Below are 27,012 nucleotides of genomic sequence, written 5' to 3'. Positions count from 1 at the left end.
CAATGGAATTCTGATCTTGGTTGGTGCTGCTAAGCACTATAATGATAAATAAATATGATACTTCATTTTTCTTCCTTTTATCTGTCTGTATGTTTTTTCACCCATTTTATTCCTTGCAGCATTTCCTAATTCCTCCTCATGTGGGCTTCATTTCCACTCACTCTCCCCATCCAGGGTGTTAAAATGATCACCAAAGCAATAGTTAATTTTGAAGATAAAAACTTCCTCAACCAGTAAACTTAATAGCGTCAGTTTTGTTGCATCCTCTTACTTTAAAAAACTGTCTTTTTAGTGGCAATAGCTTTGCCGTGGGTGTTTGCCTGGGCAATGACTTTGCCCAGAGTTGAGACTTTTTCTGTTGATGAATTGTACAGATCTATTCAGATTTTGTTTATCATTTTCTCTCAAAAGGAATATTCCCCATCTGTCACAGACACCGAACTCTCTGCTAGCTTTCTTGAATTTTGAGAGGTATATGTTTGTCTCTCAGGTTTATTTGTTTTTATTAGTTGCTCATATAAAGCTAAATACGAGATTATTTCTCTCGCATTTTCTTTAAATGGGTTTTCTGTGGATATGTAGCTGCCTTGTAAAGGGAAAAAATTGAGGCTTTGTGTTTTGATTTCTGTAATGTAGCTACGTGTGCACCCCCATATGTTACCCATTTGCCTAAAAAGAAGATGAAAATTGTTAGGTTGAAAAAATTGCAAAACGTAGGCAAGTTTTGAGCGTTTCCTATGAGTGAAGCCTAATTGCTATCACTTGACTTAGATTGACCTAAAGGAGTCAAAACAAACACATTATTGGTTCAGCACTTGTTGTATTTGTGGCCTGGTTCCTTGATCAAATTGGTGGATGAGTTTGGCATGCTCTTTAGCTAAACAGGATTTCCCTAACAAGTTTGGATGATTATTTCTCCCCTTCCCTCCCCCTTTTCTCTGTACTTGTTAGCTCTGGTTTTAGCTAGTTTCAATTTATAAAAGGCTAAAAGAGTTGATTTTGGATAGGGAGACTGTGTGGAAACACAATCTAACAAATGGAAACAAGATTCTGATGTGGAGTGTCTCTTGAGACAAAAAGAAAAGGAGGACTTGTGGCACCTTAGAGACTAACCAATTTATTAGAGCATAAGCTTTCGTGAGCTACAGCTCACTTCCTCAGATGCATATCGTGGAAACTGCAGCAGGCTTTATATATACACAGAGAATATGAAACAATACCTATTCCCACCCCACTGTCCTGCTGGTAATAGGACAGTGGGGTGGGAATAGGTATTGTTTCATATTCTCTGTGTATATATAAAGCCTGCTGCAGTTTCCACGATATGCATCTGAGGAAGTGAGCTGTAGCTCACGAAAGCTTATGCTCTAATAAATTGGTTAGTCTCTAAGGTGCCACAAGTCCTCCTTTTCTTTTTGCGAATACAGACTAACACGGCTGTTACTCTGAAACCTCTCTTGAGACAGTGCACCTTGTGGAACAGAAGCTGAAACTTCACTATAGCAGAACACTTAAAGAGCATTCCAGGTCTAGCAGGCTGTATGACAGCTCAGTAGTGAAAGAGAGTTACAATTTCTTTCTTTAAGAGTATTGTTTGCCTAGAAGTCATCTGTTTGTCTGGCCCGGTAGCCGCCAGAAACTGTTCCAGAGTCACCTGGATGCTACTCTTGACATAGGAATCAATAATAGTCCCAAAATCCTACTATATTTCAGTATTAGACCCCATGCTATTTGAACCATGGATGATCTTTTTGTATAAAAGAGGAAAATATTTGGAAACTTTATATAGGCATTCTCCACTGATAATGTGACTTTGTTATAACATTGCATTCACACTGCAATTATCATGGTGTTAGGTTTTCTAGAATGGAATTCTGTTTTTAGCGGGGGATGTGGGGAATGGCTTTCAGACTAGAATTTGGTCTATAGGATTTTGGTTTTTGGTGGTAGTGGTATTATTTCCAATAACGCAAAAATTGGTTCATCAGCATTGCTTGCTGTCCACATACATTTGTGGTGGCTCAAGGCCTACATTCTTTCTTACATTTCACGAGGTAAGTGCATGTAAACACCTAAAGTTGGAACTGCTTGCATAGTCAATAATCATTACCAGTTACTCTGTGATACTTGAGTTTTTTGTCATATACATTGTGAATCCAAATGATACGTCTTCTTTTGGAATAAGAACCTGTATGATACCACTGCTATCTGATAACTGTATGAAGCACATTGAGGAATTTGCTCAAAAAATGAATCTGGTAATTTCCCTGTACTGGCAATAATAAATACATTTGGGGCAGCAGAAAGTTGCAAGAAAAAAATGTGTGTGATGTTAACAGGATTCCTGTTTAGATTTAATAACCTGAGATTGTTCAAAAACCCATTTGCTTACATAACGATTGTGCCCGTAGAACTGCCAAGGTCAGCATCAAGCTTGCATTGTCAACCATGTAAATGTTGATTGCAAAAGTAAGAGATCTTTAGGGAATTTATTGCAGTAAATTTTATATGTGAGAATTAGTGTAAGTATTGTTTTATATTGGGTCCTTCCTTGTCTCTTCCTTCCATTTTCCCCTTTTTAACTTGTTCACCCACTCTCTCTTTTGATGTATAGCAAATGAAAAATCTATGTTGTAAATTAGATAGGACTACTTGATCTATTTTGAATGATAATTTAAAGCTTTTTATGCAGCTTAAACTTCCTCAGGACAAGATACAGAATGTAAACAGTTAAAAGCTCAGCGTGAATGAAAAATGAATTATAACAATATATTTAAATACTTTTTGATCAACTCTGTTTTTGCTCCCCAATGAATTTAATAAGTAAAAAGTCTTCAGATATGCCCTGCATGTAATTCTATAATATTACACCAACAGCTGTGTGTTTTATAGCTTTTCCTTTCATAGTCCAAAACTGATAAAAGATATGGCTGGCAAAACTCATCTTTTTATCCAGTACTCAAAGCTACAGGAATAGATAATTGCAGCTTTGCCCCTGAAGCTCTTGCTCAGCCTCACTAATCTAAAGCTTTTAGTTTGCATCACTACTCAGCAGTTATTTACCACAATTACCAGAGATCCAGCAACTAGGTTAAGAATGGGTCTGAAACAGGAAGCCCATAATGGCTACCCAGTCCAGGCAGCAAGCTGTATCAACCCCCTTCATGCTCCACTGCCACTACATGAGACTCAATCACCTTGCGCAGTACCAGCTTCACTGCTTGGTGACAGTGGAAGAGGCTGAGACAGACCCCAGAGCTCAAGCCCAGATGCAGCATGTTACTCTCCTCTTCCCCATGCCTTGTAACAGGAGGAAAGGGGAAGAAAGAAGCAACTCCCAGGTTCCAAAAGCAAACAGATGGTGGGAATCCAGGCTGAAAGCATGCAGGGAGGGATGATTGTATCAGGGCCCTGAGGTCAAGGGGACCCCCCCCAAAACATCTGTGTGACAAAAAGTGAAATGGGAGGGGTGGGATCCCAGGAAATATAATGTATCCAGGCCCAAAATTTCTTTTGATGAGCCTGGTGGGAGTAAAGGAAAAATGGTTACTTTGAATGCTGCCTTAGCTCTTCACAGTTGAGTGTTTCCTTCCCCTATTCCAGAGGGCATCTTCACTGCTCCTGAACCCACCCACGCCCCACTTTGGCTAGCAGGGTGAGCACTAGCTTGTCATCTTTTATAGTTCAATGCTTCTGGCTGGAAAAGATGTTTTTTTTTTAAAACCTTCTAATATAGTAATTACTAAATATTTGCAGTTTCTTGTGGTTTGGATAAAACTCCTGTTTGGAAAGTATTTTAATACAGCTGGGCGTTTGGCTAGGTATCCCTCTCATCCTCTTTTTAAATCAGTATCACAGCCATCACTATTTCATCTTCATATGTTTGCCCATTGTATGTGTCCCATGTGGCTCTAGTCGAGAACTTATTCATGTGCATGAGGTATTAACTTCAATCCAGTTATATTTTGTGGGGTTTTTTAAAAGGAGAAAATGACTATGGCTTAAAATATTTATTTCCTCTGGTGGTGGTGAAGTAATTTTTGTGGGGGTTTTGACTGCTGTGCAGTATGTGTTGGGACAAAACAGTCTCTCACTGTCAACGTATATGGACGCACACAGTCAAAACATAAGGTTGTTGTTAGTATCTCTATAAAATTCTTACTAGTAAAAATACTAAACCAAAAGTAGACATTAGTTTGTGTTTTTGGAAGATTAGGATGTGATAAAAATATTACTTGAATTTTATATGCACTGGTTATCTTTTATAGTGGATAATAGAGTATCTGAACAGTCAGGAAAAAAAAAGTCAATTTCAAAACTCAAGTTGAATTTCTATGTGACCCATGTTTTTGTTTTAAGATGTACAGAAAATCAATTTGGACAGAGACTTTCCCTCCCCTCTGTAGATTCACACTGTTTTCTGCTCCCTCTGTGACACTTGAGATTGGTAATGGAATGCAAACCCTTTTGTCTCTGGGTCACCGGTTCAGAGCTGGCTCAGATCAACATCAGGAGTTTCCAGTTGCTGGCTTTCCTGTTGCCTGTATGAAACCAATGGATGGCTTATATCCAGTTCTTAGTGGATAAGTGTCTAAATTCCCCCCAAAAAGCCATCAGTTAAAACTGGGTCTTCTTCAAGTAGTGACCCCAGAGCTGCTCCATTTCACCTCATTTGCTTACACCTCATGTGCCTTTGATCAGAGATTTTTGGTTAGTAGTGCCTGTTTAATCTGTGTGTGAGCCCTAAGCATCCTCATGCCCTGTGCCGAGGCTATATGGGATTGCATGGTCAAACCACCCTCAGTTCCTTCTCAGCAGCCTTGGCCTTAGACGGCGCATTAGTATGCCTTTCTGTTTGAAAATACTCTTATTCTGTCTGTCTGTCTGTCTCTTTCTGTCTTGTTCTCTCTTTTTCTTTCTTTCTTTTAGAGGGATTGGTCTCAATCCTTTCCCTCTTATGAGGAAGAACTTCCTCCTCAGATCACCATTGCTCTGGGGTATACCAGGCTCTCTGGATTTTAAACAGTGCCTCTCTTCCTGGGAAGCTATCTAGGTCAGTGATGGGCATTCTCATTATATCCTCTCCTTGGGGGAGTTGCATATTCCTCAAAATGCTCCATCTGCTCTGCTTTTAAGAGCAGGGCTAGGAAGAATCATGAGATAAGATTAAAACTTTTAATGATGGAATGTTCTCTTTATCTGGCCTCAGATCCAGGCCAGGACGCCTCCTTCTCTACCAGACATCAGTCTGGCAGTGAGCACAGTGCCCCTTTGACTTCAACATGTTCACCTGGATCTGCTCATGGTAAATCTTCAGAGAAGACCCATATGAAGAGAACATATTCTTCTCAAGAGGAGCCTACTTCAAAGAAGTCTGACTCCTCCAAGTAAGACCATTTTAGAGACCTCATGTCCTGTCTAGGTACCATTGAGGCTTCAAGTGCCATCAATACCGACCTCATGTGCGGTGCTCCCTACTCTTCTAAAAATGGAGGCACCAAACATGCTTCGGTACTGAGATTATACTGCAGAAGCAGAGCACTGCACCACAGCTGTCTAAGCACTTCTCTTCTAAGAAGGCAGTACCTACATGTCCTTTGGTGCCGTTTGTACCAACATCATCGTCCTAGATATTCTTGGTACCAGGTAAGTGCCATGCCTGTCATACAGTCTCAGTGTCTCTTAAGACATCTTCATTGGTACTGACTATATTTACCAGGAGAGACCTATTAGAAAAGCTTATGTCCTCAGTACCAACAGTGGAAGTGGCTCTGTACCTCACACTTACGTGACACCACAGGAATTCATATATTCCAGAGACCTCCTTTTTTCTGATAAAATGGAGTCTCCCTTGCTGGTCAGATGTTTAACCCCGACCTGAAGATTCTTCATGTCGAAGCTTGGCTCCTCAGTGGTTCATGGGAATAGAGGCTTCCTGTTCTGAGGAGACACAAGAGGTATTAATGAACAATAGAAAGGAGTCCATGAGATACATTATCTTCAGAAAAGATTCAGCATTTGGTGTATTCAGAGATGTTCTCCACCTGCTCAGTAGTCCCTATCGACCATTTTGGGATTACCTTCTATAGTTCAAAAGACTGAATTATCTATTAGTTCCATCCTAGCGGTCATAACAGTCTTTCATTCCTCAGTTGAGGGATTCTCAGTTTTCACTTATCCCACAGCTGTGAGGTTTTTCAGAGGATTGGGGAACCTTTTCCCTCAAGTTAAGGAACCCACTCCAATTTGGATGTATTTCCTTATGCCTTATCAATTTTTTCCTTTCAGCCAATGGTTACTACTTCTCTCATTCGTTTATCAATGTAGATGGCCTTTCTAGTGGCTATCACCTCTGCCCAAAGAGTTGGAGAAATGGTGGGGCTTCTCTTTTTATAGAGTCTGTCCTATCTCGGGCCTCTCCTTCCGCCCCACCACCCACACAAACATGATACAGTTCTCCGGTGACCTGGAATCCTACTTTTGCCATCTCCGACTCAAGGAATATTTCCACCACACCACTGAACAGCACACTAACCCACAGAAACCTTCCTACCAATGCTACAAGAAAAAGGATTCTACATGGACTCCTCCCGACGGTTGAAACAACAGACTGGACTTCTACACAGAGTGCTTCCGCTGACATGCACAGGCTGAAATTGTGGAAAAGCAGCATCACTTGCTCCATAACCTCAGCTGTGCAGAACACAATGCCATCCACAGCCTCAGAAACAACTCTGACATTATAATAAAAAAGGCTGACAAAGGACGTGCTGTAGTCATTATGAATAGGTCAGAGTGTGAATGAGAGACTGCTAGACAACTCTCTGACACAGAATTCTACAGGCCATTACCCTCTGATCCCACTGTGGGGTACCAAAGAAAACTGCACCACTTGCTCAAGAAACTCCCTAAAGAAGCACAGGAACAAATCTATACAGACACACCCCTGGAGCTCCAACTAGGGGTATTCTATCTGCTATGCAAGATCCATAAACCTGGGAATCCTGGACGCCCCATCATCTCAGGCATTGGCACCCTGACAGCAGGATTGTCTGGCTGTGTGGACTCTCCTCAGGCCCTACGTTCCCAGCACTCCCAGCTATCTTCGAGACATGACTGACTTCCTGAGGAAACTACAGTCCATTAGTGATGTTCCAGAAAACACCATCCTAGCCACTATGGATATAAAAGCTCTCTACACCAACATTCCACACAAAGATGGACTACAAGCCGTCGGGAACAGTATTCCCAATAATGTCACGGCAAACCTGATGGCTGAGCTTTGTGACCTTGTCCTTACCCACAACTATTTAAGATTTGGGGACAATTTATACCTTCAAGTCAGCGGCACTGCTATGGGTACCCACATGGTTACTATAGTATGCCAACATTTTTATGGCTGACTTAGAACAAGGCTTCTTCAGCTCTTGTCCCCTAGCGCCCCTCCTCTACTTGTGCTATATTAATGCCATCTTCATCATCTGGGCCCATGGGAAGGAGGCCCTTGAGGAATTCCACCATGATTTCAACAATTTCCATCCCACCATCAACCTTAGCCTGGGCCAGTACACACAAGAGATCCACTTCCTGGACGCTACAGTGCAAATAAGTGATGGTCACATAAACACTATCCTATACCGGAAATCTACTGACCAGTATACTTACCTACATGTCTTCAGCTTTCATCCAGACCACATAACACGATCCATTGTCTACAGCCAAGCCCTAAGATACAATCGCATTTGCTCCAGCCCCTCAGACAGAGACAAACACCTACAAGATCTCTATCAATCATTCTTACAAGTACAATACCCACCTGCTGAAGTGAAGAAACAGATTGACAGAGCCAGAAGAATACCCAGAAGTCACCTACTCCAGGACAGGCCCAACAAAGAAACGCCATTAGCTGTCATCTACAGTCCCCAACTAAAACCTCTCCAGCGCATCATCAGGGATCTACAACCTATCCTGAAAGATGATCCCTCACTCTCACAGACCTTGGGAGACAGGCCGGTCCTCGCTTATAGACAGCCCCTTCCCAACCTGAAGCAAATACTCACCAGTAACTACACACCACACAACAGAAACACTAACCCAGTAACCTATCCCTGCAACAAACCCTGTTGCCAACTCTGTCCGCATATCTATTCAAGGGACACCATCATAGGACCTAACCACATCAGCCACATTGTTTATTTTTGTAGATTGTTACCTGTTGGTTCATTGTTGTTGTTGGTGGATAAAAATTTTTGTTCAGAGGGAAAATTTTTTTTCAGCTCCATATTTTTTTCCGCTCCATATGAGGAATGATTTGGTCATTGGGCTTCAAGCTCTATTTTTCAAGCTGATGTTTGAGAGTGACTTGCACTCCAGCTGTTTAATGTGTCTGGATGAATCTCACATATGGGATCACTGTCAAATTTGTAAGGACTTCAAGTCGAACACCAAAAAAAGATAGAGATGTCAGGCTGAAGTTTCTTTTGATGGAGACTGCCTTTGGAGCCTTTCTGCATGGAGAGGGCGCAGAGTACTTCAGTTTCTGAGAGACATGCTCCCTCAATGTTGGCTGAGTCCTGGCACCGCTCACTATCTCCAGTACCAAGGAGGAAACAAGGCTTTTAAGGAAGCAGTCAGGAGAGATCTACAGTGTGTAAGTTTACCAAGCAGGGAGACAGAGACTCAAGCAGAGTGCATTCAAAATCTAAGCACTCCTCATCTCGGTTGTTGGCTAAGGAGGCACTGTTGACTGGGTAGTCACTGTTGAGTCAAGTATCTGAAGAGGTGCATTCAGTTTCTGCAGTGTTGTTGTCTTGTTACTCACCAGTAAGAAACTATGCCAGTACCATCCATGCCAAAGTCTTTTGCAGCAACAAGGGACTTGAGTTTGTCCGTGCTGGTTTCCCTGGTGGTACAGAAAATTGCTCCGCTGGTACCATCAGCACACACTATCTCAGCTCCCTCAGTCTAGCACCTGGTACAGAATCAGTCTGTCATCTCTTGGAGCTCTCATCTTATGGTACTGTCAAGGGGAAAACTGGCAATCATGGCCTCGCTTCAGTTGTCTCTGGGTTCTCAGCACTGGTCCCATCACTGGTGGTACCCTGTGGTCAAAGGAAGCTGATTTTTCATCTTCTGACTCAGGGATTGGCTCCTATGTCTCACAAGTGAGTAGTGCATCTCACTGCTCCCCTCCTAGAGCTAACTGCCCAGGATACTTCCAAGACCCTGAAGACTGTGCTGATGGGAACGTGTGGCTGGTAAGGCACTGAGGTCCAATGCCTTTTCAGTGGCCTTGTGAGAACCCATGGGCGTTTCCTCACATCTCCATGTCCTCCCCACACTACTGCCCTTCAGTTTCATTGATTAGCCTTGGGGAGTTTTCTTGTTGAGTTCATTGTGATCTCACACCCAGTACTGAGCAGGAAGTAACAGTTTGGGGGATCCTGTGAGTCAGTTGCCAGAGGAGACTCAGGCTATGGCTATACTTGCAAATGTAGAGTGCTGGGAGTTAAACCATCTCTCGGAGACAGCAGCAGGGAAAGTGCAGCTGTGTGTTTAGACTGTCAGCTGCAAGCACAGTGGCGTGGCCACATTAGCAGCTCTTGCAACGCCACAGAGAGCAGTGCATTGTGGTAGCTATCCCAGTATGCAAGTGGGTGCAGCATGCTTTTCAAATGGGGGGTGGGGTGGAGTGTGACAGGGAGTGTGTTGTGTGTATGTGGGAGGAGAGACTGTTTTGCGGGGCAGAGTGTATCAGTATGCTGTCTTGTAAGTTCAGACAGCAGCAGGGGGAAACCCCAACATCAGCCCTTCCCCTCCCTCCCCCGCCTCTCCCTCTCTCTCTCACACACGCACAAATGCCTGCCTCTGCAGCAAGAGCATTCCACAGTAATGGTTTGCTTTATGGCCTGGAGCAGATAACATGCCGGCTGTCAGAAACAGAGCTTTGAAAGGGGATATCCGCATGCCCGCAGCCGAGTTCAAAACAATGACCAGAGTGGCCACTTGACTTCAGGGGATCATGGGACGTTTCCAGAGGCCAATTACAGTGCAATAATGCAAAACATCATCCACACTGACACCCAGGCGTTTCAGCCAGGGCTCAGCAAGCTCTATGCTTCTCGTGGAGGTGGATTACCAGGGGTGCTCCAGCCGCAGAGTCCAGGCACTCTAAGTGCCGTGCCAGTGTGGACACCGCAGGAATTAGGGCATCCGGGGCTGATTTAATGCACTCAAACTTGCAAGTGTAGCAAAAGTCCTCAGCCTCAACCTCTGTTAGCTCTATACTCCTCTTCCCCAGATGAAGCAGTATCCATTGGAGTGTCCTAACCTACACTTGATAACACCAAGTCTTACACCAAGAGCTCTTAAAAAGGGTTGCCTCAGCCTTGGATATCCAAGTGGAGGGAAGTTTGGGGAGTTGTACCATAGACTTATTTACATTGTAACCACAGCTGGCCTGTCTTGTGTGGCCTTACCGATTAATGAGGCAATTTTAGAGCCCACCCATCAAGGCCCTGTGGCAAAACCCCTCCTCCCACACCTAAGAGGGCTGAGCCTCATTACTGTGTATCCTCCCAAGGCATTGAGCATTTTTATGCCAGGGACAGCAGGCTGCTACTCCTAAATCAAAGGATGCCAAAAAACTTGTTCCGTTTGGTAGAAAAATCTTTTGTACAGCTGGGTTACAACTTATAATAGCCAACCCACAGGCTTTATTACGGCGTTATGACTTTAATATGTGGGACTCTATATTGAAGTTTAAGGATAAGCTGCTGAAGGTTGCAAAACAAGATTTTCACGGGTAGATGAAGGGAAGCTGGTGGCAAGAATATCAGTACAGGCCAGTTTGGATGGTGCTGATGGGCTGCTAGGATCATGGCCTCTGCCATTATCATGTGTGGCTGCTCATGGCTGCAGTCTTTGGGCTTGCTGTAAGAAGTCCAGCAAACTGTTCAGGACCAGCCATTTGAAGGGTCATTCCTCCGTCAGTTAGAGATGGATGAGAAACTTCATGGTGTAAAGGACTTCAGGATAATGTTGTTATGTTGGGTATATATACATTGGCCCTGAAAAGAAAACACTTTCATCCTTAGCAGTCCCACTGATATTCTATTCTTGTGCTTCTCCAAGATCTGCGAAGGAAAGAGTAGAGGTTATAGGCACGGACCATGTCCTCCTCCTACTGCAGCAGCTCCTGATTCATCCAGACACTCTGTGGGGGTGCTAAACAAACATTTTGATGGGTTGGTTAGGGATGCCATACCATTCTCCAAAATTCCAGCCTCTCTTTGCTCTCTGTTTGCAAATAGTGTATCCTACTTCCTAGGTTCTTGGTCCCGAATTTCTTCAGACAAATGGGTCTTAAGCATCGTGGAAATGGAATACACCCTTCAATTTGTTTCTGTCCCTCCTTCCCATCTTCTTTCTCTGTCCCTCTTCAGGGACCACTCTCATAAGGAAGTACTCCTCCAGGAGTTACAATATCTCCTGCAATTGGGAGCCATAAAAGGGGTTTCATAGTGTCATAGAGGGTTCGGTTTTTATTCCCACTATTTACTTACCTGAAAGCAAAGGGAAGTCTGACTGATTTTAGACCTGCCTCAATTCAACAGATATCTGAAAAATATGAAGTTTCTCATGGTTTGGCTGGCTTCCGATTATTCCCTTCCTGGAGATGGGTAGGCTGTCCTTGACTTATAAGATGTGTTCTTCCATGTAGTGATCTATCAAGGCTGTAGGAAGTATTAAGGTTCTTGGTAAACCAATCTCACTACCAGTTCATAATGTTCCCTTTTAGCCTCTTCACAGCTCCACAAGTTTGTAGAAAATGTATGGCAGTGGTAGCTGCATTTCTGAGGAAGTTGGCTGTGTAAGTGTATCCTTATAACTGGCTTGAGAGAGGCTGGTTCAGAGTTCAGGTACTATCCAGTGTAAGTCTTATCCAGTCAACCTTCAATGCACTGGGACTATTAATCAACACAGAGAGGTCTATCCTGTCCTTAGTTCAGAGGATAGAATTCATATGAGCAGTCCTGGACTTAACTCAAGCTAGAGCTTTCCTTCCATGGCCAAGATTTCAGACAATTTGATCCATCATTTTAGGTATCAAGGCTCACCTAAACACAAGAGCATGGAATTGTCTGAGGCTTCTGGAGCATGTGGCCTCTTGCATATATACATAGTCTGTCATGCCAGGTTGCGCCTCAGGGAACTACAGATTTGGTTAGCCTCCGTATTCTCTTTGAGTTTTCACTCTGGAAGCTTTGTGATGTGGATACCCTCTCAGGTTTTAGCCTCTCTGGATTGGTGGACAAACCCTGTACACGTATGTGGTAGGTGTTCCCTTTGTCCTACGTTAACCTTCATTGACATGAGGTACCGACAGACAGCATCTGCTCTGGGTTTGGGGGCTCATCTGGATTCTCTACATAGGCAAGGGTAATGGTCCATAAAGGACTTTTTGGACACACAAATGTCAGGGAGTTGAGAACTAGCCAACTGTTTTCGTTTGTGCTACAACTTGGCTAGTGTTACACCACCAAGCAGAGTGACACCACATTCAACAAGATTGTAAGTGACCTCTGCAGCCTTTCTGGCTCAAATGCTTATCCTAGACCTTTGTAGGACAGTAGCTTCATCTTAAGTACACACTTTTGCATCCTATTATGACATCACTCAGCATTCTAAAGACGAGGACAGATTTGGGCAAGTTGTCCTCCAGTCCTTATTCAGATAGACTTCAATCCCACCTCCTAATTTCATTACTTGTTAGTCTCCAAGAGCGGAATGCACATGTGTAATCATTCGAAGAAGGAAAAATGGTTACTAATCTGTTCTGTAACTGTTGTTCTTCGAAATATGTTACACATGTCTATTTCACAACCTGCCCTCTTGCCCCTTCATGTGGGAGTTTCTGACAAGAAGGAACTGAGGGGATCAGGGTGGCTCTGGCCTTTATTCTTGCACATAGGGGGGTGTGCAGCAGCAGTGGGCACTCGAGCTGCTCCAAATGGTACCACTGAGGATAAAAATTTCCTACAATCATGCGCAGAAGGCACACACACCAAAAGTCGAAAAGACATGTACAGCATATCATGAAGAACATCAGTTAAGGAACAGGTTAGTAATAGTTTTTTCTCTTCCTGGCTCTGCTTCATGCTATAGTGGTCTCTTGACACTAACCCTGTAACAACAACTTCTTCAGTCTCCTGAGCTGGTTCCTCTTCAGTTGCAACATTTGGGATAAACTGAAACCACCTCCTTTCCCACCATTCAGTCATGTGACCCCTTTCCTTTACTGACTTTGAATCTCTTTCCACACAGAACTGAAATCCCTTGATCTCATCTTAATTAATTCTTCTTTGCTTAATTTCTGCCCTTGTTTCCTTTTATCAGAGCTTGAAAAAATGACTTAATATCCACTAACCAGGGAGAAAAAAACTTAGAATCATAGAATATCAGGGTTGGAAGGGACCCCAGAAGATCATCTAGTCCAACCCCCTGCTCGAAGCAGTTAAATCATCCCAGCCAGGGCTTTGTCAAGCCTGACCTTAAAAACCTCTAAGGAAGGAGATTTTACCACCTCCCTAGGTAACGCATTCCAGTGTTTCACCACCCTCTTAGTGAAAAAGTTTTTCCTAATATCCAATCTAAACCTCCCCCACTGCAACTTGAGACCATTACTCCTCGTTCTGTCATCTGCTACCATTGAGAACAGTCTAGAGCCATCCTCTTTGGAACCCCCTTTCAGGTAGTTGAAAGCAGCTATCAGATCCCCCCTCATTCTTCTCTTCTGCAGGCTAAACAATCCCAGCTCCCTCAGCCTCTCCTCATAACTCATGTGTTCCAGTCCCCTAATCATTTTTGTTGCCCTTCGCTGGACTCTCTCCAATTTATCCACATCCTTCTTGAAGTGTGGGGCCCAAAACTGGACACAGTACTCCAGATGAGGCATCACCAATGTCAAATAAAGGGGAACGATCACGTCCCTCGATCTGCTCGCTATGCCCCTACTTATACATCCCAAAATACCATTGGCCTTCTTGGCAACAAGGGCACACTGCTGACTCATATCCAGCTTCTCGTCCACTGTCACCCCTAGGTCCTTTTCCGCAGAACTGCTGCCTAGCCATTCGGTCCCTAGTCTGTAGCGGTGCATTGGATTCTTCCATCCTAGGTGCAGGACCCTGCACTTATCCTTATTGAACCTCATCAGATTTCTTTTGGCCCAATCCTCCAATTTGTCTAGGTCCTTCTGTATCCTATCCCTCCCCTCCAGCGTATCTACCACTCCTCCCAGTTTAGTATCATCCGCAAATTTGCTGAGAGTGCAATCCACACCATCCTCCAGATCATTTATGAAGATATTGAACAAAACCGGCCCCAGGACCGACCCTTGGGGCACTCCACTTGATACCGGCTGCCAACTAGACATGGAGCCATTGATCACTACCCGTTGAGCCCGACAATCTAGCCAGCTTTCTACCCACCTTATAGTGCATTCATCCAGCCCATACTTCCTTAACTTGCTGACAAGAATACTGTGGGAGACCGTGTCAAAAGCTTTGCTAAAGTCAAGAAACAATACATCACTGCTTTCCCTTCATCCACAGAACCAGTAATCTCATCATAAAAGGCGATTAGATTAGTCAGGCATGACCTTCCCTTGGTGAATCCATGCTGGCTGTTCCTGATCACTTTCCTCTCATGTAAGTGCTTCAGGATTGATTCTTTGAGGACCTGGTCCATGATTTTTCCAGGGACTGAGGTGAGGGTGACTGGCCTGTAGTTCCCAGGATCCTCCTTCTTCCCTTTTTTAAAGATTGTGCTGCCTTGTCCTCTCAAATCTCACACTGCAATTTAAAATGGATGAAACAGTTGTGTATGGTTTATATTCCTGTCTATATTTAATTATAAATTATTATAAATGAACTTTGTATTGAAACTTTGCAGCTGTAACTTACAACAGCTTTCACTTTTATATACCATGTTTCCCTTCTTGGCTTCCCTTCTCTTCTTGGTTTCTGCTCCTCTCCTTCCCACCTCCTCTTTTTTGAGCCGCGGATTTTTGCAGATTTTGGAAGATAGCACTGCATTAGTTTACATGGTACTCCTATTTGCAAGGTGATCTGAACAACCATAAGGATTAAAACCTTTTATTTAAATGGCAACTCAGATTTGCAGGAGTTGATGGTACTCAACTCAGCAAAGCTTTCTAATAAGTTAAGAAGGGTGTATTTTTCCAACCTTGCTTTTTATTACCTCTCTTTTCCTTCTACTCCTTGTTTTATTCCTACATTTTGTGCTGTGTTGATTCCTTCCTCTTTTTCCTACTTATACCTTTTGTGATGTTGCCTCTTTCCTTCAAACCTGGAGAGTCCTCTTTCTTCCTAAAAATCAGGTCACTTGACGTCTTTAGATTTTTCTTCAAAATTCACTTATTTTGTTAGCTTTCTACTGCTGAGCTCTAATCCAGGGCCTTCTATTGAGCTCTTCCTTTACCCTTTCTCAAAATAAATATCAAGACCCATAAGATACAGGAATATACAACATAAAAAAAAGTCACAATAATTCGTTGTTTTCCTTGTTCCTTGTCCTGTTCCTCCTCTTCCTTTGGTCAATTATTTTAATTTCTTAGATTTTCACTTGTTTTAAGGCAGTGACTGTTCCTCCCTCCCCATGAAGCAACATGCCCACATGTAGTGATAATATTTAGGCAACATTATATTGTAAATATATTCAGGCTATTTGTCAGTAACTAAGATGGCCAGCTCTGCTTCTGCCTACGTGAGTTGTAACAGGGAAATCCCAAAATTTAGATTGGGTGCAGAGCAGGAAGGAGAACCATATAGAAAAGAATGAAAATGGGTATATAAAATGGGAAATTATTTCAAAATAAAAAAACAATTAAAAATACCTTCAACTCATTTTCTTCCTTCACACTCAATTCTATTCCATTGACGTCACTGGATGGTTTGTCATGAACGTCAGTGGGAGCAAGATCATACCATTCTTATTTACTTCAATACTTGTCTCTTTTCCCTCCCTTCTGGTCAACAGGGGTTTTGTTCCTGGAATATATGCCATATGTTATTTAGTTTGTGTTTTTATTGTTTGTCAGAGAATTCGTCTCTCAGTTTATTTTGAAACAGCCATCAGCCATTAACTTCAGTGTTTTTCCATTATGTATTTCTGTAGCACCTTCAGTTCAGGGCCCTATTGAGTTAGGAGCTGTACAAACATGAAAAAATAGTAACCTTCTTGTCCCAAAGCGTTTACTATCTAAGGTTTTATCTCATAAACAGGAAGGACTCTCAAGTTGTCATTAAAATTGTGAGTACCCTGAAGGGCAGAAAAGAAAGCAGTAAATGGAAAAATAATGTGATGCATTAAGCCCCAAATTAGGAGGAAAAGAGACCAAGATAAAGGCCAACATCATTATTTGACATTAAGTTAAAAGTTCTTCTGTGCTAAAACTGGATGCTATTTTTGAGTATTGTGAATGATATGGTGGAGTTACAGTACACATCTCTGAAAATAAGGGAATATTGTATAATTAAGATTAATATAGTGTATTTATAGGGTAGCAATCACCATAGTATACAGGCATCAGCATACGACTGTGTTGAACTTTCATTGCTGTGGGTTTTAAAAACAAAGCTTTCCTCCCACTTTTCATAAAATTGAACTTTAAAGTTGTAAGATTGCCTTATTTAATGAGATTTGGTTTGAAACTTTAAGAATAGCCTCAACGAGGGAGAACTGAATGTGGCTGAAAAACATGTACCATAGAGAAAAACATTTGAAGTGCATAGCATTTCTGTAGTCATAATGGAAAATATTGGTGAAAGTCATCAGAGCTCAGATTTGCTACCTTAAAATCTAAAAAAAACAATTTTTTTAGGAGCTTAGGAAGCCTTAGCGGGAAACTTTCATTTATAAAAATCTGTATTGGTATTAATGAGACTAGAGACAAGAGAATGGCGTGTAAAACTTACCCCAGATAACTGCCTGCATATTATAATTGTGGACATTGCATAAAAGAAGAGCCTTTAATTACTGTTGAGTTGAAATTTGATTTATATTTTGTGTCAAAAGGTATAGAAGATGAAACAGGTTCAGATATGCAATATTCTACCCAGTATATTAACCAAGAACCCTACATGCATCAAGATGATGATCAGCAGCAGGGATGGGTTTCCTGGGCCTGGTCTTTTGTTCCTGCTATTGTGAGTTATGATGATGGAGAGGATGACTATACTGGAACAGAAGGTGGAACAATACTGCATCAACACAAATCCCAGGCCATTAAGGATCCTATTGTTTCTATTGGGTTTTACTGCACAAAGGCAACTGTGACTTTCAAGGTAAATACATCTCTACATTATAGTCTAATAATTGTTTTGCGGAGCAATGAATTAATGTATTAGATTTCAGTGTGTGGTTATTTGTCTTTAATAAAGAGAGGAAAGACTTATATTGCTGAAAATATGAAGCAGTTGAACAGTTTTATTCTTCATCAAACAATTTGCAGTTAACTTGGGTTTGTGAGGTGATTGATATAAAATTTAGTTCAATGAAAAACAATCCAGTTCTGAAGGAAAACCATTTTAATTTAGCACTAAAATAGATAAAAAACTTGAAAGAAAAAAAAAGTTCTTAATACTGAAAAGTATCCATGAACTTTTATTTTAATATTGGCTTCTGAGTCTACATGACATTTTTGCAAATTCACTTGGTTTCTTGTAAAAGTACTTTTGCTGATATAGCAATTTGAGAATGGCTGGAGTTATTTTCTTTACTGTGTAGTAATAGATAGAACTGGACCTGTTACTCTGGAACATCCAAGATTAAAGTAAATTTTAGTTGACATAATTTTTAAATACTTGTACTTCTGTTGGGAGTCACCTTAGGAACAGTAAAGTAAGAAATTTTATATGTATACAGAGAGAGAGAGAGAGAGATACTGAGATTTGTATAAATTTTCTCATAAATCAGTGATCAAAATAATCTCAAATAATAAAAAAATCTCTGCTTATTCCTGTTGTGTTTTCAGAAAACAGTCATTGATTTTATGTAATATTGTTAATAACTTAAATACTGATAAAACACTAAGATTTACTGACAGGAATTAATTTGATAAAAACCGGGGCCTAGTTTAGCAAAGTATTTAAACACATGTCAAATTTTATGTCCATGAGTAGCCTGACTGAAGACTAATGATGAGTTTATAGTTAGGCACATGTTGAATAAAGGCCAGAATGCTTTAGAGCATGAAAAGAATGGATGGTGGAGAATCTGCATTTTAAAAAGGCATGTTGTTGAAAAAGTTTCAACCACTTCAGCTTTGACAGTTGCTAATTATTTAACATTTTAATCTGAGTAAGAATGTAAGTAATTTTATTTAAAGGATTTATTAGGTACTTGAAACATATCTTTGTCTTCTGTTTAGTTAAAAATGTTAATTAATATGAGTGGAGAAAAATATGCAGCTTTCCCATGATTTTCACTTACCTTGTTTTTGTTTAAAAGCATGGGAGTTGTAATTTTTTAAAAATTGCAGTTGGAACTTAAATGGTTTTGCTTTGTTTTGTATTCCCATGTGCAGTATTGAATCTTGGTTCTACAGCCCTTGCTCACATGAGAAATCCTACTGAAGTCATTGGACCTATTTATGTCAGTGGTTCTCAACCTTTCCAGACTACTGTACCCTTTTCAGGAGCTTGGTTTGTCTTTCATACCCCAAGTTTCACCTCACTTAAAAACTACTTGCTTCCAAAATCAGACATAAAAATACAAAAGTGTCACAGCACACTATTACAGAAAAATTGCTTACTTTCTCATTTTGTCCGTATGAAATTTTAGTTTGTACTGACTTTGCTAGTGCTTTTTATGTACCCTGTTGTAAAACTAGGCAAATATCTAGATGAGTTGATGTATCCCCTGGAAGACTTCTGCATATCTTCATAGGTATGTGTACCCTTAGTTGAGAACCACTGATTGACGTGAGCAAGGGTTGCAGGATTGGGCCTCTTAATGTTGTGTTAATAGGCTTGTGCATTTAATTTTAGGTTGTGGTAAAAATTACTTATAAATTATGGTATCTTGCATTTTATATTTTTAGAATGTAAAGTGGTATATGAGAGCAGTATGGTGACATTTAGGAGGAAAACATTAGAATTCATTGTTCTGCTTGCATGCAAGGAATGAATGGAATTAATTTGTGGTTCATATTTTGGTCAAAAAATAAGGTCAAGTTTCTACATTAGCATTCTCAACAGTTGATACCATTCCAGCTAAAAAATCGTGCCAAATTAAATGTAGCATTTTTCTAATAATGTTGAAAATTGTTCTTGTAATGTCTGAGTTCTTTTAATCAATTAATTGCTTTTCCTTCACAATAATTGCACACAGCTGAACAGTGATCAGTTTTTGTTTTATTTTGTTTTTGTTTTTAAAAACCAATTTTACTTGAGCTTTTGGATTACAGAATTTTACTTAGAAAGAGCACCCATTTCTACACTCTCTTGGAAATAACTAAGTAATGAGAGCCGGTGTGTATTATGTAAAGATTAAAACTTGAATTATTAATGTCAGCAGATCAAACTATAAAAATGCAAAACTAATATGAAGTTTTAGTACAACTTTTCTAATAGAGTGTTTAACTGTATAATGTACTTTTTCCATTGTATGATTTACTGCTTTAAAGTTTTGATAAATATCTAAGTATTTAGAGCATAGAAAATAAAATTTAATAGAGTTTTATTTTAAAATAACATGAGAAAAAAGAAATTTAGGTATGATTCAAAGTCATAATGTTTTCTTTAATATTATTTATGCTGTGAATTATTTACTATGCAGGATAAATGTTTCAATAAGTTTATGGATTTTTAGAGCAGATTATAAACTGGCATGTGTATTGCAGCTGCATATCTGTTACTTTAATTTTATACATTGTTGGTGTAAAAAGACAACTAAATAAAAATACTAAAGTGTTTTAAAACTTTTTTAGCAATACTTGAGATTAAATTGGCATATTCAGCTAGAAGTTCGCATATTCTAATATGGATAATACGTTACAGCTGTTTTTACTGCACCTGTTTCCTGCCTAATAATAATTTTTGGCCCATACTAACGTTTAATTTGTCTTCATCAATTCTATATAGTAATGACAGATTATTGCTGTTTAATGCTAATATTGGCTAATATAAGGTGTTTATCATTGTTTCATAGCTTACTGAAATGCAAGCTGAAAGTAGTTATTATAGCCCTCAGAAAGTAAAATCCAAAGAAGTTATATGCTGGGAGCAAGAAGGAACCACAGTTGAGGTAATGTTCCAGTATGACTAGATTTTTCAGGTTATAGTAAATGTCTTTGCAAATTGATGTATAATAAATATTTTTCATCAGTTAATATTTGGTTGTATATTTCTACTTTATTAGATAGTTCACTAAAGTAATTCCTATTCTCCATTACTGCAAATTAGAACACCATAGTACTAAGATTTGGTAAGAGTGTACTTTTAAAAATGTTGTTATTGAATTCATTTCTTGATTAATTAAAAAACACACCTGTAAAGCTTACCATATATTATTTTAAAATTTTCTCTACTTTTTCAATTTTTAGTTTTTAATATCTTCAGTCGTATAGTACACGTTGTCATATAACTTTTCCCCTCCAATAGGTCCTTATGATGGGAGAACCTTTCTTTGACTGCCAAATAGGTTTTGTTGGTTGCCAAGCTATGTGCCTTAAAGGAATTATGGGAATTAAAGACTTTGAAGAGAATGTGAACAGAAGTGATAAAGTAAGTTCATTTGAAATAATGCTGATTGTTAAATACAGCAAAGATGATGTGCTTTATTGATTTAAAATATGAAAAATATTTACTTTTCTTAGGTGTGGTGAAGAGTACAGTGTCACACAAATCCTGTGTTTAGTGGTAGTATGTATAACTGGCATGATTTGGGGTAACTGTCTCTCTCAGAGAGAGAGGATACTATGCAGTTACTGAACCATAGAAACTATACACTTATTTCTTAGTAATGCAATTTCCTGCACATTTATTTGCCAAGGGTTTCTTATTTAATAATCCTACAGCTACTAATAGATTGCAGTTACACAGCATCTTCCATCTGAACATCTCTAAATGTTTCTCAGAGATAGTTATTTTGCAACAATCATACCATGTATGATTGTTTGTATTGAATCCTGGATGCTACCCTCTGAACTCCCTATCCTTCTCCCTGCAACAACCATGGTTGTTCTTTGAGTGCTTACTCATCTTGATTGCATTCTAGGTGTGTGCATGCCCATGTGCACAGTTGTTGGAGATTTTTGCCTTAGCAGTATCTGATGGGTTGGCTGTGGTGCCCTCTGGAGTGCTGTGCTATGCCTTGATATATCAGGCGCCGCCAACCCTATGCCCTCTCGGTTCCCTCTCATGGAGGCTGCCTTCTGCCCAGCCTCAGAGCCGTCCTGGCCGGACTTGACTCCCACCACTTCGGCCTTGGTGCGCAGTGCACCCCCGGCAGCGCTCCCCTTTGCTGGTGCCCAAAAAGAAGTCAAAGAAGTGTGACTCCCTGGCACTGGGCAAGAAAGGCCAAGGGGCATTGGGTAAAGGACCCAGTTCAGGTCACCAGCCCACCCCGGAACTACATGGGGGTGCCTCCCCAATGGGGCCTCCTAGCCCCTTGAGGGATCTGCCACTGACTCCAGAGAGTGGTAGGGGACCAGACTCATAGCTGGGTCAGTGCCTTCCCAGGCCCTCCCGGTGCTCAGAAAGCAAAGGACTCTCCCAGTGCAGCTGGCACTGCATGCTGTGATGGACCTGGCAAAGGTTCCCCACAAGAACAAGTCAGCCATAATAAAACCACAGAGGTCAAGTGAATATCCCCCCCGCCCCAGACCCTGGAGCAGAGGCAGCGCTCTCTGTCGCTGCACTCCAGGTCTCTGCAACAGCACTGTTTTAGATTCAATGTTTTAGACTGCCGACACCACGCTCCTGGTCTCCACCCTCTCAATGAGGTTCGTTTGGAGGGAGGCATTGGCCACTGTATGGCTGGCACTGGTCATCCTCCTGCCAGCTGTCTCCATGATGTAGGTTGCCATCACCTAGACCATGGGAACGTTCTCCGACATGATACCGATCCCGCACCGATCTGCCAATTCGAGGCATTGTTCACCCACAGCAATGGTTAGCGGTTAGACTCGGGTGTTGCCGGTCCCACTGTGATCACCGAAAGGGGATTCCTCTGGCTTGGAAAGGGAGTGCAGCCTATTACCAAGGCAGCACCGGCACGACTGGGCACCTGAGGCTGCGTCAGCCTCCTCAATGCTGTCCTGGCAGCAGGGCCAGTGGCCGGTGCAGTGGCTCTACTGGAATGCCTGGGGCATTCTGGTTATGTTGATGTCTCCATTGCACCAATCTTTGGTCACCACTTAGGAAAAGCAACCAGTGGTGCCAGACTTAGTGCACAAAACACAATTGGACGCTGGGGTGGAGGAGTGAGTGTGCACCCCAAAACCCTCCTCCCCCCCACTGGTAACAATGACCCGGGCTCTCCCCTGGTGGACCAGTTGTCATTGTCCTCTCCAGATGAAGCTGTGGCAGGGCCCCCTCCAGCTAGCCCATGAAGGATTTCAACGAGCACTAGGTCCTGCTCTGAAGGGTGGCCACTGGACGTTGAGGAGATGGTGGAGAAGTCAGACATCTTCCGGTGCACGATGGGGTCTTAAAGATAGTCAAAGCCCTCTGGCAAACCCCATCTTCAGTCCCACTCACCTCCAAGAGAGCTGAAAAGAAATATTTTGTCCCAGCCAAGCAGTTTGAATGCTTGTACACCCACCCACGTGTAGGGTTGCTGGCCGTTTCTGAAGCCAACAGGCAAACCAGTTCTACCCCCAAAACTAAGGAGGCCAAGACGCTGGATCTTTCTGGAAGGAAAATTTATTCAACGGCCAGCCTTCAGTTCAGGGTTGCAAACCACCAGGCTTTTTTGCAGAGATATAACTTTAACTTATGGGACTCCCTCCGTAAGTTCAAGGATTCCCTGCCCCAGGACTTGGCCCAAGAATTCAAGGCCCAATGTAGGAGGGTACAACAGCGACGAGATTCTCCCTCCAAATGATGTGGGATGTGGCCGATTCAGTGGCCACTGTGGTTGCATCAGTGGTGATCATGAGGCACAGTTCCTGGCTTCAAACTGGGGGCTTGTTCCAGGGGATGCAGTCCTCCATCCAGGACCTCCTGTTTGATGGGAATGGTCTCTTTGCAGAACAAACAGATGTGAGGCTGCATGGACTAAAGGACTGTCGGGCCACCTTTTGCTTGCTGGGTCTGCATACACATCAGTAGGTGAGGAAGCAGTTTCGGCTGCCCCCCGCCTTCAAGGCCCTGGCAGCCTTGGCAGGGGTCTGCAAGCAGAAAGGCTAGAGATATGAGTTTTAGTTGTTGCCACCCTTCCTCCTCCCACTCACCTGCCCGGCCCGGCAAAGCATCAGCGGGGCCAGAAGTGCTCATTTTGATGGTGCACTTGAGAGTGAAGCCCCAGTCAAGTTCCTGGATCTGCCTCATTCTCTCCTCAACCGCATACACCACTACTGTTCAGCCTGGTCATGGGTAACCTCAGACCTCTGGGTGCTAGAAATTATATCTTTGGGATACACCCTGCAATTCTCAGCTGCCTCCCCTCCACCCCACTTCCCTGTCCCTCTTCAGGGACCCTCTCACAAGCATCCCCTCGTTAAAGAGGATGAGAACCTCCTGCAGCTAGGGGCAGTGTAGGAGGTCCCTTGGGAAATGAGAGGAAAAGAGTTCTACTTCCACTATTTCTTAATCCTGAAAGCAAAAGGGGGGCCTAAGACCCATCCTGGACCTGCGGTGCCTCAACAAATCTCTCAGGAAGTTGAAGTTTCGCATGGTCTCCCTAGCTTCCATTATCTTCTCCCTGGATCCAGGAGACAGGCCTCCCTTGATTTGAAATATGCTTATTTCCATATCTCCATCTTCCAAGGGCACAGACAGTTCCTCTTTTTTGTAGTGGGCAGAGCCATTTCCAAATCATGGCACTGCCCTTTGGAGTCTCGTCGGCTCCAAGGATGTTCACAAAATGTATGGCGCCGGTGGCTGCTTACCTGAGGCTTCGAGGTGTCCAGGTCTTCCTGTACCTTGACGATCGGCTCATCGAGGCCAGATCTCGGGAACAGGTGCAATGACGCTTCGATCTGGTACGTTCCATCTACCATGACCTGGGCCTGTTGATAAACTAAAAGAAATCGACCTTAATGCCGGGGCAATGATAGAGTTCAAAGGAGAGGTCCTCGGGGCCACATGAGCCAGAGCATTCCTTCCAGAGGCCCGCTTCCAGGCAATGTTGGACCTGATCTCCCATGTGAAAGACCACACGCTCACCTCCTCTCGCTCCTGCCTGAGGTTGTTAGGCCACATAGTGGTGTGTACATGAGATGGAGAGCATATTTCAGCGTAATAATAATTCAAGACTTCTCCGAAAGGCTTCTCCGAAAGACTTCTTCTCTTGTTAATATCAAGTTCACAGTATTCTGGGCTAACAAACTATAGAATAGCAAAGTTCATTAGCCCAGGATATTTTTATTAACCTGTAAATAAGGAAAAGCTTTGAAGTTAATTAAATCATTGTTTTAATATCTTCATCTATACCAGAATTTTTGCTGAAAATGAGGAGTGAATTTAAGGTGGCCTGTTTGAAGTTTTCATAAGGATTCATGTTGATTTTGCATAGATCATTGTATGAAGAAACAACAGAAATGTTTGGTCACACTAACCTGACTTTTTCTCATGTTTGCCCTCTTGTGCCCCTCTCTCTCTCTCTCTCTCTTTTTTTTTAAATCGACCTTTTAAGGAGGCCTACTTCTTCAGTTGTGGAGAAAATTTGAGTGCAAAAGGAATGACGTATCTTACCAATTCACTATTTGATTACAGAAGTCCAGAAAATAATGGTATTCGTGCAGAATTTATTTTGGATGCAGCTCATCATAAGGTTAGAAAATTAATTTTATTTTCTTTTTTTAATTTTTCAATGGATTTTAGAATCTATGTTCTTTCTAAAGACCAGATCCTGCCACCCTTTCTTATGTTGAACAGCACCATACTCTACAAATGGCCTTGTTGGCCCCCCAAAAGGGCAAATTTTCAAAACTGCTGAGCACCCAGTAGCTGCATTGATTTCAGAGTTTGAGTGCCTGTAAAAGAAACCAGAAATGAAGAGGAGCACCAGCACCATGTATCCAAACAGTTCTTCATAGACCACCAGCAAGTGCTCATCCAACCCACCAGTGGTCTATGGACCACAGTTTGGGAACTGCTGTTTTAAAGAGCCCAAGTCTGGAAGAATGTTAATTGTATTGTCCTTGCATGCTATATCTATCTACTTGCAAGGTGTACTACTAATTCAGCTTTTATCTTTGGTGATGGTATGGTTGTATATTTTGACAGCTATTGTGTTACTTAACATAGAACATTTATTACTTCTTCAGTCAGATATCAATATACTGCTTCACTGTAAATTAGATTCTCTCTTATGTTCACTAATAGGGTGTTTAGCAGTCGTTTGTCCAGAATGTAATAATTTCTGATTCCCATTAAGGAAACCCAGTAATCTTAAATTGCTGGAACAGATGTCCTTTGGCATTTCATGTTCACCATTGTTGTTCTATGCTGTTGGAGAGCAACATACTGCTTCTCTTACTATATCTCTGTGGGTTATTTGGGATTCAGTAATTTTCCACATCACTCCATATCTCTTCTATATCTGGGTCTGATCCTGTTTTATGAGATTATACACAGAATTTAAGAAATTGAATCAGTTGAATAACTTGAATATGATATTCACATATGGGAGAAAAGGGGTATAACATTTTGTAGTTAACAAAATTCGTATACTGTATAACGCCTACAAATTAGAAATGGTTCAGAGAAAACTTGTTGTGCAACGTGGGGTACCAGACCCAAGAAATTTCTGACAATTAGACCACGCACAAAATTCTTTAGTAAATAAGCTTTTTTTTTTTTTTTTAGCTAGAAACGTTCTTATCATTTCAAAGGAGACAAAATTAACTTACCCTGAGTCATTCTGCTTCTGTATGCTTTGTGCTCTGATTTGTAACACTGGCTATATTCTCAAACACACACACTTTTTGTCATTTTAGGACTTCAAATAAACTGTGTGTCAAGAGGGGTATTTTTGGAATTAGTCAAACAAGTCTCCTTTCTGTGTACATTTTTAGAGTTATTCCCCATTTTGTTCTCATTTGCAGAGAGCACATCCACTATACAGTCAGTTCTATTTTGAATCAAATCTATGTGAGACTGCAGATTCTGGGTATAATTTTGAAAATTCTGAAGTCCCATTTTCAAAAGAGATTTAGGCACCTAGGAAGAGTCTGAGATCTGGTCTGCACTACAAAGTTTTCTGGCATAGCTACATTGCCGAGGAGTGTGCAAAAATCACACTTTCTAGCTGACAGAGCTATGCTGGCAGAACTCCCAGTATAGCCCAGCTATGCTAACAGAAGAGTGCCTCTGTTGCCATAGGGTAGCTGGTGTAGCTATGCTGGCAGCAGAACACCTTCTGTTGACATATGTTGCTTATGCACTCATGTGCTCTACTGTAGTGTAAACAAGCCCTGCCTTTTGTTGTGTTTCAATGAGACATAGTCTTCTAAGTACCTAAGTCATTTAGTCTGCTAAATCACTGAGGGTGTGTCTACACTGCAGTTAAAAATGCATGGGTGGCCCATGTCATTTGACTCAACTGGAGCCTGAGCTCAAATGTCTATACTGCAATTAAACAGCCTCTTAGCCTGAGCCCTACGAGCCTGAGTCAGCTGACATGGACCAGCCATAGATCTCTAATTGCAGCGTAGATATACCTGTAGGCACTTTTGAAAAAGTTATCCTACAAATATTGATATTCTGAGCCAGATACATATTGATAAGATTATACTTTGATTTTTTTTAAAAAATTAAA

The 27,012-nt window shown here is 41.7% G+C and overlaps 1 protein-coding gene across 16 annotated transcripts in view; it reads left to right on the top strand.

Annotated features, from left to right (window-relative positions):
• Positions 1-27,012, top strand: part of VPS13B (vacuolar protein sorting 13 homolog B) — a 921,287-nt gene that overhangs the window by 148,269 nt on the left and 746,006 nt on the right. For all 16 annotated transcript variants that reach the window (XM_073330465.1, XM_073330462.1, XM_073330464.1 and 13 more), the window contains exons 8-11: positions 17,101-17,369; positions 20,236-20,331; positions 20,688-20,810; positions 24,886-25,023. In XM_073330465.1, coding sequence (XP_073186566.1) covers positions 17,101-17,369; positions 20,236-20,331; positions 20,688-20,810; positions 24,886-25,023 — 626 coding nt within the window. The remainder of the gene's footprint in view (positions 1-17,100; positions 17,370-20,235; positions 20,332-20,687; positions 20,811-24,885; positions 25,024-27,012) is intronic.

Source organism: Lepidochelys kempii, chromosome 2 (genome assembly GCF_965140265.1).
Source record: "Lepidochelys kempii isolate rLepKem1 chromosome 2, rLepKem1.hap2, whole genome shotgun sequence".
In the NCBI taxonomy this organism is placed as follows: Eukaryota; Metazoa; Chordata; order Testudines; family Cheloniidae; genus Lepidochelys; species Lepidochelys kempii.
The sequence above is the reverse complement of the archived record's forward strand: the minus strand, read 5'-3'. Positions and strand labels throughout refer to the sequence as shown.